The sequence below is a fragment of the Nerophis lumbriciformis genome, linkage group LG06, assembly GCF_033978685.3.
Source record: "Nerophis lumbriciformis linkage group LG06, RoL_Nlum_v2.1, whole genome shotgun sequence".
In the NCBI taxonomy this organism is placed as follows: Eukaryota; Metazoa; Chordata; class Actinopteri; order Syngnathiformes; family Syngnathidae; genus Nerophis; species Nerophis lumbriciformis.
The window spans coordinates 773,822-789,297 of NC_084553.2; the positions used below are offsets into that span (position 1 = coordinate 773,822).

Here is a 15,476-nt window from a genome sequence, read left to right on the forward strand (position 1 = left end):
CATCTTTTTTCCCGGTAGAACAGGAAGCGCTTCTTCTTCTACGCAAGCAACCGCCAAGGTAAGCACCCGCCCCCATAGAACAGGAAGCGCTTCTTCTTCTACTGTAAGCAACCACCCGCCCGCGTAGAAGAAGAAAAAGCGCGCATTTCATTTCCTTTGTGTGTTTACATCTGTAAAGACCACAAAATGGCTCCTACTAAGCGACAGGCATCCGGTTCATGAAAAGACGCAATCTCTCCATCCGCACACGGATTACTATTTCACAGCAACTGATATTCCTGTGAACCGCACTGTGGATACAACGGGAGCACGTACGGTGAATATTCGCACCACAGGGAATGAGAAGTCATCCTTCACTGTGGTTCTAGCTTGCCATGCTAATGGCCAGAAACTTCCACCCATGGTGATATTCAAAAGGAAGACCTTGCCAAAAGAGACCTTTCCAGCCGGCGTCATCATAAAAGCTAACTCGAAGGGATGGATGAAGAAAGGATGAGCGAGTGGTTAAGATAAGTTTAAGTTTACGCGAAGAGGCCGGGTGGCTTTTTTCACGCAGCTTCGTCCATGTTGATATACGACTCCATGCGCGCCCACATCACGCTGGTTTTAATATATTATTAAAGTTTGACTGACCTATCTGACTGTTTTTTTGACATTCCTTTAGCGCAGTTAGATGCGGCTTACAACACGGGGCGGCTTATAGGTGGACAAAGTTTTGAAATATGCCGTTCATTGAAGGCGCGGCTTATAACCCAGGGCGCCTTATGGTGCGGAAAATACGGTATATATATATATATATATATATATATATACACACCGGTATATATATATATATACCGGTATATATATATATATATATATATATATATACGCGTGTATACATATATAAGCAGTCATTCAACCTTGTCTGCATGTTCCCTGCCAGACAAGTGAGTACCTGGAGAAGAAGACTCCCTGCTGGACAACATGGGACTGGCCTGGGGAGTCTCAGCCTGGAAGACAAAGAGATGGACATAAAGTCATGATTGACACACTGATGCCTTTGAGTCTCAAACATGGACGATAAGATCTTGACTTTTGTTGAGAGCCTTCACAGATAAGCGCTGAGTGAAAGTGGAGGACTGGAGAAGGTCAAAGAGTGTGTAACAAACCCATCCATCCATCCAATTTCTACCGCTTGTCCCTTTTGGGGTCGCGGGGGGGTGCTGGAGCCTATCTCAGCTGCATTCGGGCGGAAGGCGGGGTACACCTTGGACAAGTCGCCACTTCATCGCAGGGCCAACACAGATACACAGACAACATTCACATTCACACACTTTTAGTGTTGCCAACACCAACTTGTTCAGCTCACGGATTTAGTTCATATTCATACTTTGACAATGCCCTGAATTCTCAAAATGTTTCCCATCCACCCACACTACTCTTCTCATACATCGAACGCAAAACATGTTTTCTCTTTCCCCAAATTCCCGGTAATTTTCTCCTCAATGACAATGAATGGGAAATATACAATAGACTTCCTATCCCACATTGCTCAACCGATTTGAACCCTTCCAACATCCACACACTCTACTCACCCTGGACATTCAAGTGTTTCACTTAGAATAGAATAGAAAGTACTTTATTGATCCCTGGGGGAAATTTAGCACCACAGTTTGCTCACAATAGACAATAAACACTTAGGTATTTTTTACATGTGAATAATATAAATACAGTCTATTATACAGCATTATTCACATGTGAATAATATAAATACAGTCTATTATACAGCATTATTCACATGTGAATAATATAAATACACTCTATTATACAGCATTATTCACATGTGAATAATATAAATACAGTCTATTATACAGCATTATTCACATGTGAATAATATAAATACACTCTATTATACAGCATTATTCACATGTGAATAACATAAATACAGTCTATTATACAGCATTATTCACATGTGAATAATATAAATACAGTCTATTATACAGCATTATTCACACATGAATAATATAAATACAGTCTATTATACAGCATTATTCACATGTGAATAACATAAATACAGTCTATTATACAGCATTATTCACATGTGAATAACATAAATACAGTCTATTATACAGCATTATTCACATGTGAATAACATAAATACAGTCTATTATACAGCATTATTCACATGTGACTAATATAAATACAGTCTATTATACAGCATTATTCACACGTGAATAATATAAATACAGTCTATTATATAGCATTATTCACATGTGAATAACATAAATACAGTCTATTATACAGCATTATTCACATGTGAATAATATAAATACAGTCTATTATACAGCATTATTCACATGTGAATAACATAAATACAGTCTATTATACAGCATTATTCACATGTGAATAACATAAATACAGTCTATTATACAGCATTATTCACATGTGAATAACATAAATAATAGGTAGCGCATATTTTGACAACTAGAAAGTTAGAGTGCTCCAATTGGACTTGATATTGTTGTGTACAACTATGCCACCAAGTGGATTCATCTGAAATTACTTTGATCCCAAATGTTGCCAATGAAATACTGTAGAGCGGTAACTGATTTAGAAGCATTGCATCCAGCAGATGGCGCTGTTGTACTTTATTTGTACGTCATACCGAGCAGTAATTCACATTATGGTGTTGTTTTGGGTAGGGTCAGCTCACCGAGTGTTCCAGGGGCGCAGCACCAACGACTTCTGCAGCGACGCCGCTCAGCAGCCGGTCTTCTTGGTCATCCTCCTCAGAGTGGTCAGGCCAGGACAGACGCGGGCGAGCAGCAAAGTCTTCCGACCATCGATCCCTGAGGGCGAGGCACGGGAAGTTGGAACAGGTTTTTAAAGTGTTGTTGTGATGATTGCTCATTGTCAGTCTGGCTCAGTAGTGCCCCGTGTGGACGTTGTGTGAAATGCACTTAAAGTGGACTATTAGAACTGATTTTTTTTTTCACCTCCAATACAGCACCGATATTGGAGCTTTGAGTATCGGCTGATATTGAGGATAGTCTGATACGATATGAGCAGGAATCATACCTACTTGTATCATTCAGTAGTTTGATCCAGTGAAATGAGTCCGACAAAGAACAAAGGCAGCGATGAGAAACACTAACCTTGTGACAGATTTAAAGTGGATTATGATCACAATTTATCATTAACTCGTGGTCATGACGCAGTAAGTTGAATGATGCAGACACGTTTGTTCCTGGATACTTTCTAACAGGCTTTGGTGTAAGTAATATGCAACTATAATTATGTTGGTACTTGTCTGTATTGACTAATGTGCTAATTTACACTGCAATACGTTTATTTCTTCTTCCTTTCTTTATCTTTGACTTTGACCACAACAAACAAAAATACACTGCGGGACTGCTTGCATCGCACATGATATCTCACACAAGTAAATGCGCTGCAGGACAGCTTGTATTGCACATGATATCACACACAAGTAAACGTGCTACAGGACTGCTTGCATCGCGTATGATATCACATTCAAGTCAACGTGCTGCAGGACTGCTTGTTTTGCACATGATGTCACACATAAGTAAACACGTTTCTGGACTGCTTGCATCGCACATGATATCTCACACACACAAGCAAATGCGCTGCAGGACTGCGTGCATCGCATATGATATCACATTCATGTCAACATGCTGCAGGACTGCTTCTTTTGCACATGATATCACACATAAGTAAACACGTTTCTGGACTGCTTGCATCGCACCATGATATCTCACACACAAGCAAATGCGCTGCAGGACTGCGTGCATCACATGTGATATCACACACAAGTAAACATGCTGCAGGACTGCTTGCATCACACATGATATCACACACAAGTAAACATGTCGCAGGACTGCTTGTATCCCACATGATATCACACACAAGTAAACATGCTGCAGGACTGCTTGCATCGCACATGATATCACACACAAGTAAACATGCTGCAGGACTGCGTGCATCGCACATGATATCACACAAAAGTAAACACGTTTCTGGACTGCTTGTATCCCACATGATATCGCACGTACGTAAACATACTGCAGGACTGCTTGCATCGCAAATGATATCTCACACACAAGCAAATGCGCTGCAGGACTGCGTGCATCGCACATGATATCTCATACAAGTAAACGCGCTGCAGGACTGCTTGCATCGCACATGATATCACACACAAGTAAACACTCTGCAAGACTATTTGTATCGCACATTATATCACACAAAAGTAAACACGTTTCTGAACTGCTTGCATCGCACATGATATCACACAAGTAAATGCGCTTGTGGACAGCTTGCATCGCACGTGATATCACACACAAGTAAACATGCTGCAGGACTGCTTGCATCGCACATGATATCACACACAAGTAAACATGCCGCAGGACTGCTTGTATCCCACATGATATCACACACAAGTAAACATGCTGCAGGACTGCTTGCATCGCACATGATATCACACACAAGTAAACATGCTGCAGGACTGCTTGCATCGCACATGATATCACACACAAGTAAACATGCTGCAGGACTGCTTGCATCGCACATGATATCACACACAAGTGAACATGCTGCAGGACTGCTTGTATCCCACATGATATCACACAAAAGTAAACACGTTTCTGGATTGCTTGCATCGCACATGATATCACACACAAGTAAATGCGCCGCAGGACTACTTGTATTGCATATGATATCACACATAAGTAAACATGCTGCAGGACTGCTTGTATCGCACATGATACCACACAAGTAAATGCGCCGCAGGACTGCTTGCATTGCATATGATATCACACATAAGTAAACATGCTGCAGGACTGCTTGTATCGCACATGATATCACATACAAGTAAAGGCGCTGCAGGACTGCTTGTATTGCATATGATATCACACATAAGTAAACATGCTGCAGGACTGCTTGTAACGCACATGATACCACACAAGTAAATGCGCTGCAGGACTGCTTGTATTGCATATGATATCACACATAAGTAAACATGCTGCAGGACTGCTTGTTTCGCAAATGATACCACACAAGCAAATGCGCTGCAGGACTGCTTGTATTGCATATGATATCACACATAAGTAAACATGCTGCAGGACTGCTTGTATCGCACAGGATACCACACAAGTAAATGCGCTGCAGGACTGCTTGTATTGCATATGATATCACACATAAGTAAACATGCTGCAGGACTGCTTGTATCGCACAGGATACCACACAAGTAAATGCGCTGCAGGACTGCTTGTATTGCATATGATATCACACATAAGTAAACATGCTGCAGGACTGCTTGTATCGCACATGATACCACACAAGTAAAAGCGCTGCAGGACTGCTTGCATTGCATATGATATCACACATAAGTAAACATGCTGCAGCACTGCTTGTATCGCACATGATACCACACAACTAAATGCGCTGCAGGACTGCTTGCATTGCATATGATATCACACATAAGTAAACATGCTGCAGGACTGCTTGTATCGCACATGATACCACACAAGTAAATGCGCTGCAGGACTGCTTGTATTGCATATGATATCACACATAAGTAAACATGCTGCAGGACTGCTTGTATCGCACATGATACCACACGAGTAAATGCGCTGCAGGACTGCTTGTATTGCATATGATATCACACATAAGTAAATATGCTGCAGGACTGCTTGTAACGCACATGATATCACACACAAGTAAATGCGCTGCAGGACTGCTTGTATTGCATATGATATCACACATAAGTAAACATGCTGCAGGACTGCTTGTTTCGCACATGATACCACACAAGTAAATGCGCTGCAGGACTGCTTGTATTGCATATGATATCACACATAAGTAAACATGCTGCAGGACTGCTTGTTTCGCACATGATACCACACATAAGTAAACATGCTGCAGGACTGCTTGTATCGCACATGATACCACACAAGCAAATGCGCTGCAGGACTGCTTGTATTGCATATGATATCACACATAAGTAAACATGCTGCAGGACTGCTTGCATCACACATGATATCACACATAAGTAAACATGCTGCAGGACTGCTTGTATCGCACATGATACCACACAAGTAAATGCGCTGCAGGACTGCTTGTATTGCATATGATATCACACATAAGTAAACATGCTGCAGGACTGCTTGAATCGCACAGGATACCACACAAGTAAATGCGCTGCAGGACTGCTTGTATTGCATATGATATCACACATAAGTAAACATGCTGCAGGACTGCTTGTTTCGCACATGATATCACACACAAGTAAATGCACTGCAGGACTGCTTGTATTGCATATGATATCACACATAAGTAAACATGCTGCAGGACTGCTTGTTTCGCACATGATACCACACATAAGTAAACATGCTGCAGGACTGCTTGCATCGCACATGATATCACACAAAAGTAAACACGTTTCTGGATTGCTTGCATCGCAAATGATATCACACACAAGTAAATGCGCTGCAGGACTGCTTGTATGGCATATGATATCACACATAAGTAAACATGCTGCAGGACTGCTTGCATCGCACGATATCACACACAAGTGAACATGCTGCAGGACTGCTTGTATCCCACATGATATCACACAAAAGTAAACACGTTTCTGGATTGCTTGCATCGCAAATGATATCACACACAAGTAAATGCACTGCAGGACTGCTTGTATTGCATATGATATCACACATAAGTAAACATGCTGCAGGACTGCTTGTTTCGCACATGATACCACACAAGTAAATGCGCTGCAGGACTGCTTGTATCGCAAGTAACGGCTTGTATCAGAGCTTATATCTGAGATTTTCTTTCGATGCAAGCCCATTTCATCCGATACTTGTTTTTCGCCGATATCGTACGGATAGCAGTATCGGCCAGGCACCCCTAATGATGCAGTAAACTGATACAGTATGTGTAAGTAAAAACGTAAGAAGTGATACCGTCGCTGTATTTACAGTACTTGGTCGTGTATCGTTACCAAAACATCACAATTTGTATCATTTCTCAAGGGTAGTTTTATTTTACCGTGTGAAAAGTGCGGTGCTGATGTTCGGCTCCGAAACGAAGGAGGCGGATCGTTGGGCCTCAGAGAAAGACCTTGGGCGAGTCGGGGGCAGCGCCCAGGTCTGTCCGGTGAGCGATGAAGACAAGATGGCCGCCGCTAAGGCCGATCTGTGGTTCGGGGAGGAAAAAAAACAAACAAATGAATGGACAATGTTGGCTTGAGCAGGAATCTGACACGAGGCAGGTAGGCGACTAGGCAGGTGTTGGTACCTGGGTCTCTCAGGTGAGGGGTTGGGGCTGCGTGGGGGTGGGGTACGAGGCACAGCAGCTTTGGGGGCAATGGAGGCAGCAGGGATCAAACCATGGGCGATGTGTTTCTACACAGGACAGACATTGGGAGATGACATCATGGGCTATGTGTTTCTACACAGGACAGACATTGGGAGATGACATCATGGGCTATGTGTTTCTACACAGGACAGACATTGGGAGATGACATCATGGGCTATGTGTTTCTACACAGGACAGACATTGGGAGATGACATCATGGGCTATGTGTTTCTACACAGGACAGACATTGGGAGATGACGTCATGGGCTATGTGTTTCTACACAGGACAGACATTGGGAGATGACGTCATGGGCTATGTGTTTCTACACAGGACAGACATTGGGAGATGACATCATGGGCGATGTGTTTCTACACAGGACAGACATTGGGAGATGACATCATGGGCTATGTGTTTCTACACAGGACAGACATTGGGAGATGACATCATGGGCTATGTGTTTCTACACAGGACAGACATAGGGAGATGACATCATGGGCTATGTGTTTCTACACAGGACAGACATTGGGAGATGACATCATGGGCTATGTGTTTCTACACAGGACAGACATTGAGAGATGACATCATGGGCTATGTGTTTCTACACAGGACAGACATTGGGAGATGACGTCATGGGCTATGTGTTTCTACACAGGACAGACATTGGGAGATGACATCATGGGCTATGTGTTTCTACACAGGACAGACATTGGGAGATGACATCATGGGCTATGTGTTTCTACACAGGACAGACATTGGGAGATGACATCATGGGCTATGTGTTTCTACACAGGACAGACATTGGGAGATGACATCATGGGCTATGTGTTTCTACACAGGACAGACATTGGGAGATGACATCATGGGCTATGTGTTTCTTTTTTTCTTTTATAAATCTTTATTTATAAACTGCAACATTTACAAACAATCGAGAAATAATAATATTCAAAATAACTACAAAAACAGTAGTAATCAGCGCCAGGGGGTTGTAAACTCAATAACGTAACTAAAATAGAATGCAATATATATATATATATATATATATATATATATATATATATATATATATATATATATATATATATATATATATATATATATTTTTTTTTTTTTTTTTTGGTTGTTAGAGGTAGAGAGTGTTTTAACGTAGAGTTCTAATTCTTTTTTAAATCAGGCATTGAGAAACTTACATTCATCTTGAAAATCAACTTTTACCTTGAAAATATTTTTTGTCTTGAAAATCAACTTTGACCTTGAAAATATTTTTTTGTCTTGAAAATCAACTTTTACCTTAAAAGTAAATTTTTGTCTTGAAAATAATTTCTTGTCTTGAAAATCATTTGTTGTCTTGAAAATAATTGTTTGTCTTGAAAATCAACTTTTACCTTGAAAATAATTTTTTGTCTTGAAAATCAACTTTTACCTTGAAAATAATTTTTTGTCTTGAAAATCAACTTTTACCTTAAAAGTAAATTTTTGTCTTGAAAATAATTTCTTGTCTTGAAAATCATTTGTTGTCTTGAAAATCATTTATTGTCTTGAAAATCTACTTTTACCTTGAAAATATTTTTTTGTCTTGAAAATCTACTTTTACCTTGAAAATAATTTTTTGTCTTGAAAATCTACTTTTACCTTGAAAATAATTTGTTGTCATGAAAATAATTTTTTGTCTTGAAAATAATTTTTTGTCTTGAAAATAATTTTTTGTCTTGAAAATCAACTTTTACCTTGAAAATAATTTTTTGTCTTGAAAATAATTTTTTGTCTTGAAAATTATTTGTTGTCTTGAAAATCATTTTTTGTCTTGAAAATCATTTTTTGTCTTGAAAATCAACTTTTACCTTGAAAATAATTTTTTGTCTTGAAAATCAACTTTTACCTTAAAAGTAAATTTTTGTCTTGAAAATAATTTCTTGTCTTGAAAATCATTTGTTGTCTTGAAAATCATTTATTGTCTTGAAAATTTACTTTTACCTTGAAAATATTTTTTTGTCTTGAAAATCTACTTTTACCTTGAAAATATTTTTTTGTCTTGAAAATCTACTTTTACCTTGAAAATAATTTTTTGTCTTGAAAATTATTTGTTGTCTTGAAAATCATTTTTTGTCTTGAAAATCATTTTTTGTCTTGAAAATCAACTTTTACCTTGAAAATAATTTTTTGTCTTGAAAATCAACTTTTACCTTAAAAGTAAATTTTTGTCTTGAAAATAATTTCTTGTCTTGAAAATCATTTGTTGTCTTGAAAATCATTTATTGTCTTGAAAATTTACTTTTACCTTGAAAATATTTTTTTGTCTTGAAAATCTACTTTTACCTTGAAAATATTTTTTTGTCTTGAAAATCTACTTTTACCTTGAAAATAATTTTTTGTCTTGAAAATCTACTTTTACCTTGAAAATAATTTGTTGTCATGAAAATAATTTTTTGTCTTGAAAATAATTTTTTGTCTTGAAAATAATTTTTTGTCTTGAAAATCAACTTTTACCTTGAAAATAATTTTTTGTCTTGAAAATAATTTCTTGTCTTGAAAATTATTTGTTGTCTTGAAAATCATTTATTGTCTTGAAAATCTACTTTTACCTTGAAAATATTTTTTTGTCTTGAAAATCTACTTTTACCTTGAAAATAATTTTTTGTCTTGAAAATGTACTTTTACCTTGAAAATAATTTTTTGTCTTGAAAATAATTTTTTGTCTTGAAAATCAACTTTTACCTTGAAAATAATTTTTTGTCTTGAAAATAATTTGTCTTGAAAATAACTTTTGTCTTGAAAATCAACTTTTACCTTGAAAATAATTTTTTGTCTTGAAAATCAACTTTTACCTTGAAAATCATTTTTTGTCTTGAAAATCATTTTTTGTCATGAAAATGAATATAAAATTTAGCCAATAGTATAATGAGCTTGCAAAGGTAAAATTATTTTTAAAAATTTTTTTCATACAGTGTAAATCCAAATAGCACATCTTTAAAACAAAGCACAAACTTCCATCCATCCATTTTTCCACCGCTTGTTCCTTTCTCACGGGGGGTGCTGGAGCCTATCTCATGTGCAGCACGGTGTCACAGGGGTTAGTGCATGTGCCTCACAATACGAAGGTCCTGAGTTCAATCCCGGGCTCGGGATCTTTCTGTGTTGAGTTTGCATGTTCTCTCCCACCTCCAATGACATGCACTTGGGGATAGGTTGATTGGCAACACTAAATTGGCCCTAGTGTGTGAATGTGAGCGTGAATGTGGTCTATCTGTGTTGGCCCTGTGCTGAGGTGGCGACCTTTTCGTTCTGCAACATTTTCAATTTATGAATGTACAACTGTTTGTTTATGTAAAACTGTTTGTTTATTTTGTTGACCACTGACCGAAGAAAAAATAATAGACTAAACTAAACTATATATAACGTAATCATATTGTTTCTTCAACTTAAAAATAGCTGAGCGTTTTTTCCCTCTTCTCTGGGATTATATTCCCAGTTTTGATCTGGGACGTCTGGTCACTTATAGCATATAAGAATATTCTATTACTGTAAAGCAAATTATGAATAATAAAACATGTGTCCTTTATCATATCACGTATGACAAAAAAGTGGGTGAAAATCAGTGGTATTCAGTGAGGGAAAATGAATTAAATGCGCTGACAGTTCATTGCTCCTGCCAAATGAATTGCACTGAGTGGAGCGGATCACCACTCCAAGATGGCGGCCCCGCGTCTCGTCAGCGCCAGTAGGCAGTAGCGCTCCATGCTGCGTACCCTTAGAACAGGGGTAGGGAACCTATGGCTCTCGAGCCAGACGTGGCTCTTTTGAGGACTCCATCTGGCTCTCAGATAAATCTTAGTTGACGTTGGTAATCACAGTGTTGAAAATAACGTTCAAAATATAAAACATTCTCATTCATTTCAATGCATCCATCCGTTTTCTACCTCACCTGTTCAAGAAGTCGTATTAATGGTAAGAAGCATTTTATTTAATATTGGCTAGCTTCAGAATATCAATGTTATTAAAAAGAAAAAGAGACTTATTATACTCTAAAAATGTTGGTCTTACTTAAAAATGCACGCATTTAGTTGTATTCAGTGTTAAAAATATATTATATGACTCTCATGGAAATACATGTTACAATATTTGGCTTTCATGGCTCTCAAGGCCAAAAAGGTTCCCGACCCCTGCCTTAGAACAGTGGTTCTAAGTGTTGACAGCTAGATTTTTTTGTGTACATGTTCCATAAATATTGATGTTAAAGATTTCTTTTTTTTTTTGTGAAGAAATGTTTAGAATTAAGTTAATCAATCCAGATGGATCTCTATCACAATCCCCAAAGAGGGCACTTTAAGTTGATGATTACTTCTATGTGTAGAAATCTTTATTAGGGCCCGCATGGCCCATTGCATAAGGACTCCCGAATTTGTAAGGTTTTATTATTATTCTTCTTCCGCAGCTTTGCGCTATACTTTGACCCTCTTAACATGCTTCAAAACTCACCAAATTTGCCGCACACATAAAAAAACGCGAACAAAACTCTTTGGTAAAAAAACCTAACCCCAAAACTCAAAATTGCGCTCCAGCGCCCCCTAAAAAGAAAACTGCTTATAACGAACGAATGTTGTAGAGACATGAAACAAAAACCTCTATGTAGGTCTTACTTAGACCTACTTTTCATTAATTAATTTCCTCGGGCAAAAATCAACAGGAAGGTGGCAATTCCCCCTTCAAGACAAAAAAAGTACTAAAAACAGTCACTTTTGCCTCTTTGAGCTGTAATTTGACCCCCTTAACATGCTTCAAAACTCACCGAACTGAACACACACATCAGGACTGGCAAAAATTGCGATCTAATAAAAAAACCTAACCCCAAATCTAAAAATTGTGCTCTAGCGCAATTTTTTAATGAAACGCACAAAAAACTGCTCCTCGGATGACAAAACTGCCTGTAACTCTCCCTGGGAAAGTCGGAGAGACATGAAACAAAAACCTCTATGTAGGTCTCACTTAGACCTACATTTCATAGATTGACAACCCCCAGCAAAAATCAACAGGAAGTTTGCTATTCCCCCTTCAAAACAAATGTTTTGTAAAAAACGGTCACCTTCCTTCAAAAACTCCTCTGAGCGCGTTTGTCGTTTCGGCTTCAAACTAACACAGGAGAGAGATTAAACCCTTGTGCATAAAATAACAGAACAGAGTTTTAATACCTGCTCCGGTTTTGATTTTATGACCCTTCAAAGACCCGCTGCGCTGCTGTTTTTTTAAGATGGCTGCTTAAAAGCAGGAAGCACCAACATGCCCACACAATGCAGACAAGGTAGGTACACTAGACAAAAGTCTTGGGACACTTCAGACTAAAAGTAGACAAAAGTATTGGGACACTTAGGACAAGTTTATAATTGAATCACTTGTTTATTTTTCAACAAGTTTTTAGTTATTTTTATATATTTTTTCCCAAATAGTTCAAGAAAGACCACAACAAATGAGCAATATTTTGCACTGTTATACAATTTAATAAATCAGAAACTGATGACATAGTGCTGTATTTTACTTCTTTATCTCTTTTTTTCCAACCAAAAATGCTTTGCTCTGATTCATTAGGGGGTACTTGAATTTAAAAAAATGTTGACAGGGGGTACATCACTGAAAAAAGGTTGTGAACCACTGCCTTAGAACATGTCTATGGCATACTTGCCAACCTTGAGACCTCCGATTTCGGGAGGTGGGGGTGGGGGGCGTGGTCGTGGTTGGGGGCGTGGTTAAGATATATATATAATTCTAGCTATATATATATATATATATATATATATATATATATATATATATATATAAAGAAATACTTGAATTTCAGTGTTCATTTATTTACACATATACACACACATAACACTCATCTACTCATTGTTGAGTCAAGGGTTGAATCGTCCATCCTTGTTCTATTCTCTGTCACTATTTCAGAACACACACATTATACAAATATACATTATAAAATCAATAAGAAAACGGGAGCTCTAATTTGGGAGTCTGAATTAGGATCAGAAGTTCCTATATAAACATTGCGCACTCACGTCGCCTTTTTGTATTGATTACTGCAGCTGTGCACTGGATTCATTCACAAACGCAAACTACAACTCACAAACACTTTAGAGTTAGGCTCCACCATCAGAATGTGTACTTAAACTTATAAAGATCACATGGATATTATTCAGTGAGTTGATTCACCAAAACTAACCTGTTATATAGGAGGAAAAAGCATTGTTCACAGACTGGTCGCTCTCGTCAGAATGACAAGACACTTCCGGTCTGCAGGTGATAGCATTCAATTGGGAAGAAACGCCCTACTGCCCCCTACTGACCAATGTGAATACTGATAAATGTGGAACGACAGCTCCAAAAACGAATTCAAACCACAAAATAAAATAAATAAATCAACACAAAAATGTGACACATTATGGGTGGGTCACATGTGCATGTCAACTGTTGACAGTCAACACGTCACTAAGGTCCGCCTGAATTTCGGGAGATTTTCGGGAGAAAATTTGTCCCGGGAGGTTTTCGGGAGAGGCGCTGAATTTCGGGAGTCTCCCGGAAAATCCGGGAGGGTTGGCAAGTATGGTCTATGGTCACAGGACAAGACATTGGGAGATTACGTCATCATCAAGCGCGCGCACAATTGTCGTCACGTGATCAGCGCCAGCTTGTTTTAGACCGAAAATGACTTACAAGAGAATGAATAAAAATATGACAGTAAATGAAACTTTCTACTGTTGTGTTTTAATGTCGGTCAAAGCGAACAACTATCTTGAGTGTGTTTGAGTGTACATAAACAACGTAGTGTCGGTAGTACTCACGTATTCTTTGTCTTTCTCCCGCCTGAAGTTCAGTCTCAACATGGCGGATATGACAAGTTCTTGCTAAATAATTCGACGTTTATTTAGTCTTCCTCGCTAAACTTGGTCAAACTATCGAGTGTTGTTGACGGCTGAAGAAGGACGACAAAATGCGACTTGTAGCTTTCCTTGTATCTAGACGCTTCTCCGCCGTTCGGCACCTCGCTTCATCAGACGCTCCGATTGGCTTAGAGCTTCTCCTCTGGCCAATCACAGACGCGCTTACTTTTACCTAGCAACGCGTTCCCTCGACCCGGCCTGCAGAGGGCGACAAAAACAACAATAGAAAGTTGACAGTAAATGAAACTTTCTACTGTTGTTTTTTTTTATATTGATCGAAGCGAACAACTATTTTTTATCGGTATTACTCACATATTCTTTGTCTTTCTCCTTCCTGAAGTTCAGTCTCAACAAGGCGGATTTTTAATTTTTTTTAAAATTGTTTTATTTTTTTTATTGAACAACAATCATACATTTATAATTCACACAAAAGTCAAAGCACTTTCAACATCAAGGAAAGAAAACCAAAGCAAATACAGAGAGTAATAATACTATTAATAGTAATAACTAGATTATTAATATATTTATATTATATAATTAATACATATTTTAATTAATATAAATTATTAATTATTATCATATTTATTATTATTATTATATATACTATATATATATATGGTATGTATATCATATATATATATATAATTATTATAATAAATAACTATATATTAATAATTAATATATATTAATAATTAATATATATTAATATATAATATATAATTAATATAATAACTAGATTAAAAAAAACTAGTAATAATATACAAATATATATATATATATATATATATATATATATATATATATATATATATATATATATATATATATATGTCTTAATAAGGTTATCCAAAAAATAGTGCTCGATACCGTAGTAGAGCGCAATATATGTATGTGTGGGGAAAAAAATCACAAGACTACTTCATCTCTACAGGCCTGTTTCATGAGGGGTTCCCTCAATCATCAGGAGATTTTAATGGGAGCATTCACATTCCATGGTTTATATAGGGCACAGAGTGGGTGGGTACAGGCTGGCGTAGGGGCGTGGTGACAGCTACCAACCATTCACGAAATCCAACACAACACTCCAATATGTGCACCATGACAGCAACCACCCACCTACCACCACGAAAAGAATACCGACCGGAATTAATAAAAGGCTATCGATGCTGTCATCTAGCAAAGCTGAATTTGACCAA

The 15,476-nt window shown here is 37.8% G+C and overlaps 1 protein-coding gene across 1 annotated transcript in view; it reads right to left on the bottom strand.

Moving 5' to 3' along the window:
* Window positions 1–14,358, bottom strand: part of LOC133608239 (centrosomal protein of 89 kDa-like) — a 150,462-nt gene extending 136,104 nt beyond the window's left edge. The window contains exons 1-5 of the mRNA XM_061963443.2: window positions 14,182–14,358; window positions 7,297–7,403; window positions 7,048–7,194; window positions 2,696–2,831; window positions 938–992 (exon numbers count right to left, since the gene is read on the bottom strand). Coding sequence (XP_061819427.1) covers window positions 938–992; window positions 2,696–2,831; window positions 7,048–7,194; window positions 7,297–7,403; window positions 14,182–14,223 — 487 coding nt within the window. The 5' untranslated portion in view covers window positions 14,224–14,358. The remainder of the gene's footprint in view (window positions 1–937; window positions 993–2,695; window positions 2,832–7,047; window positions 7,195–7,296; window positions 7,404–14,181) is intronic.
* Between the last annotated feature and the right edge of the window lie 1,118 nt (window positions 14,359–15,476).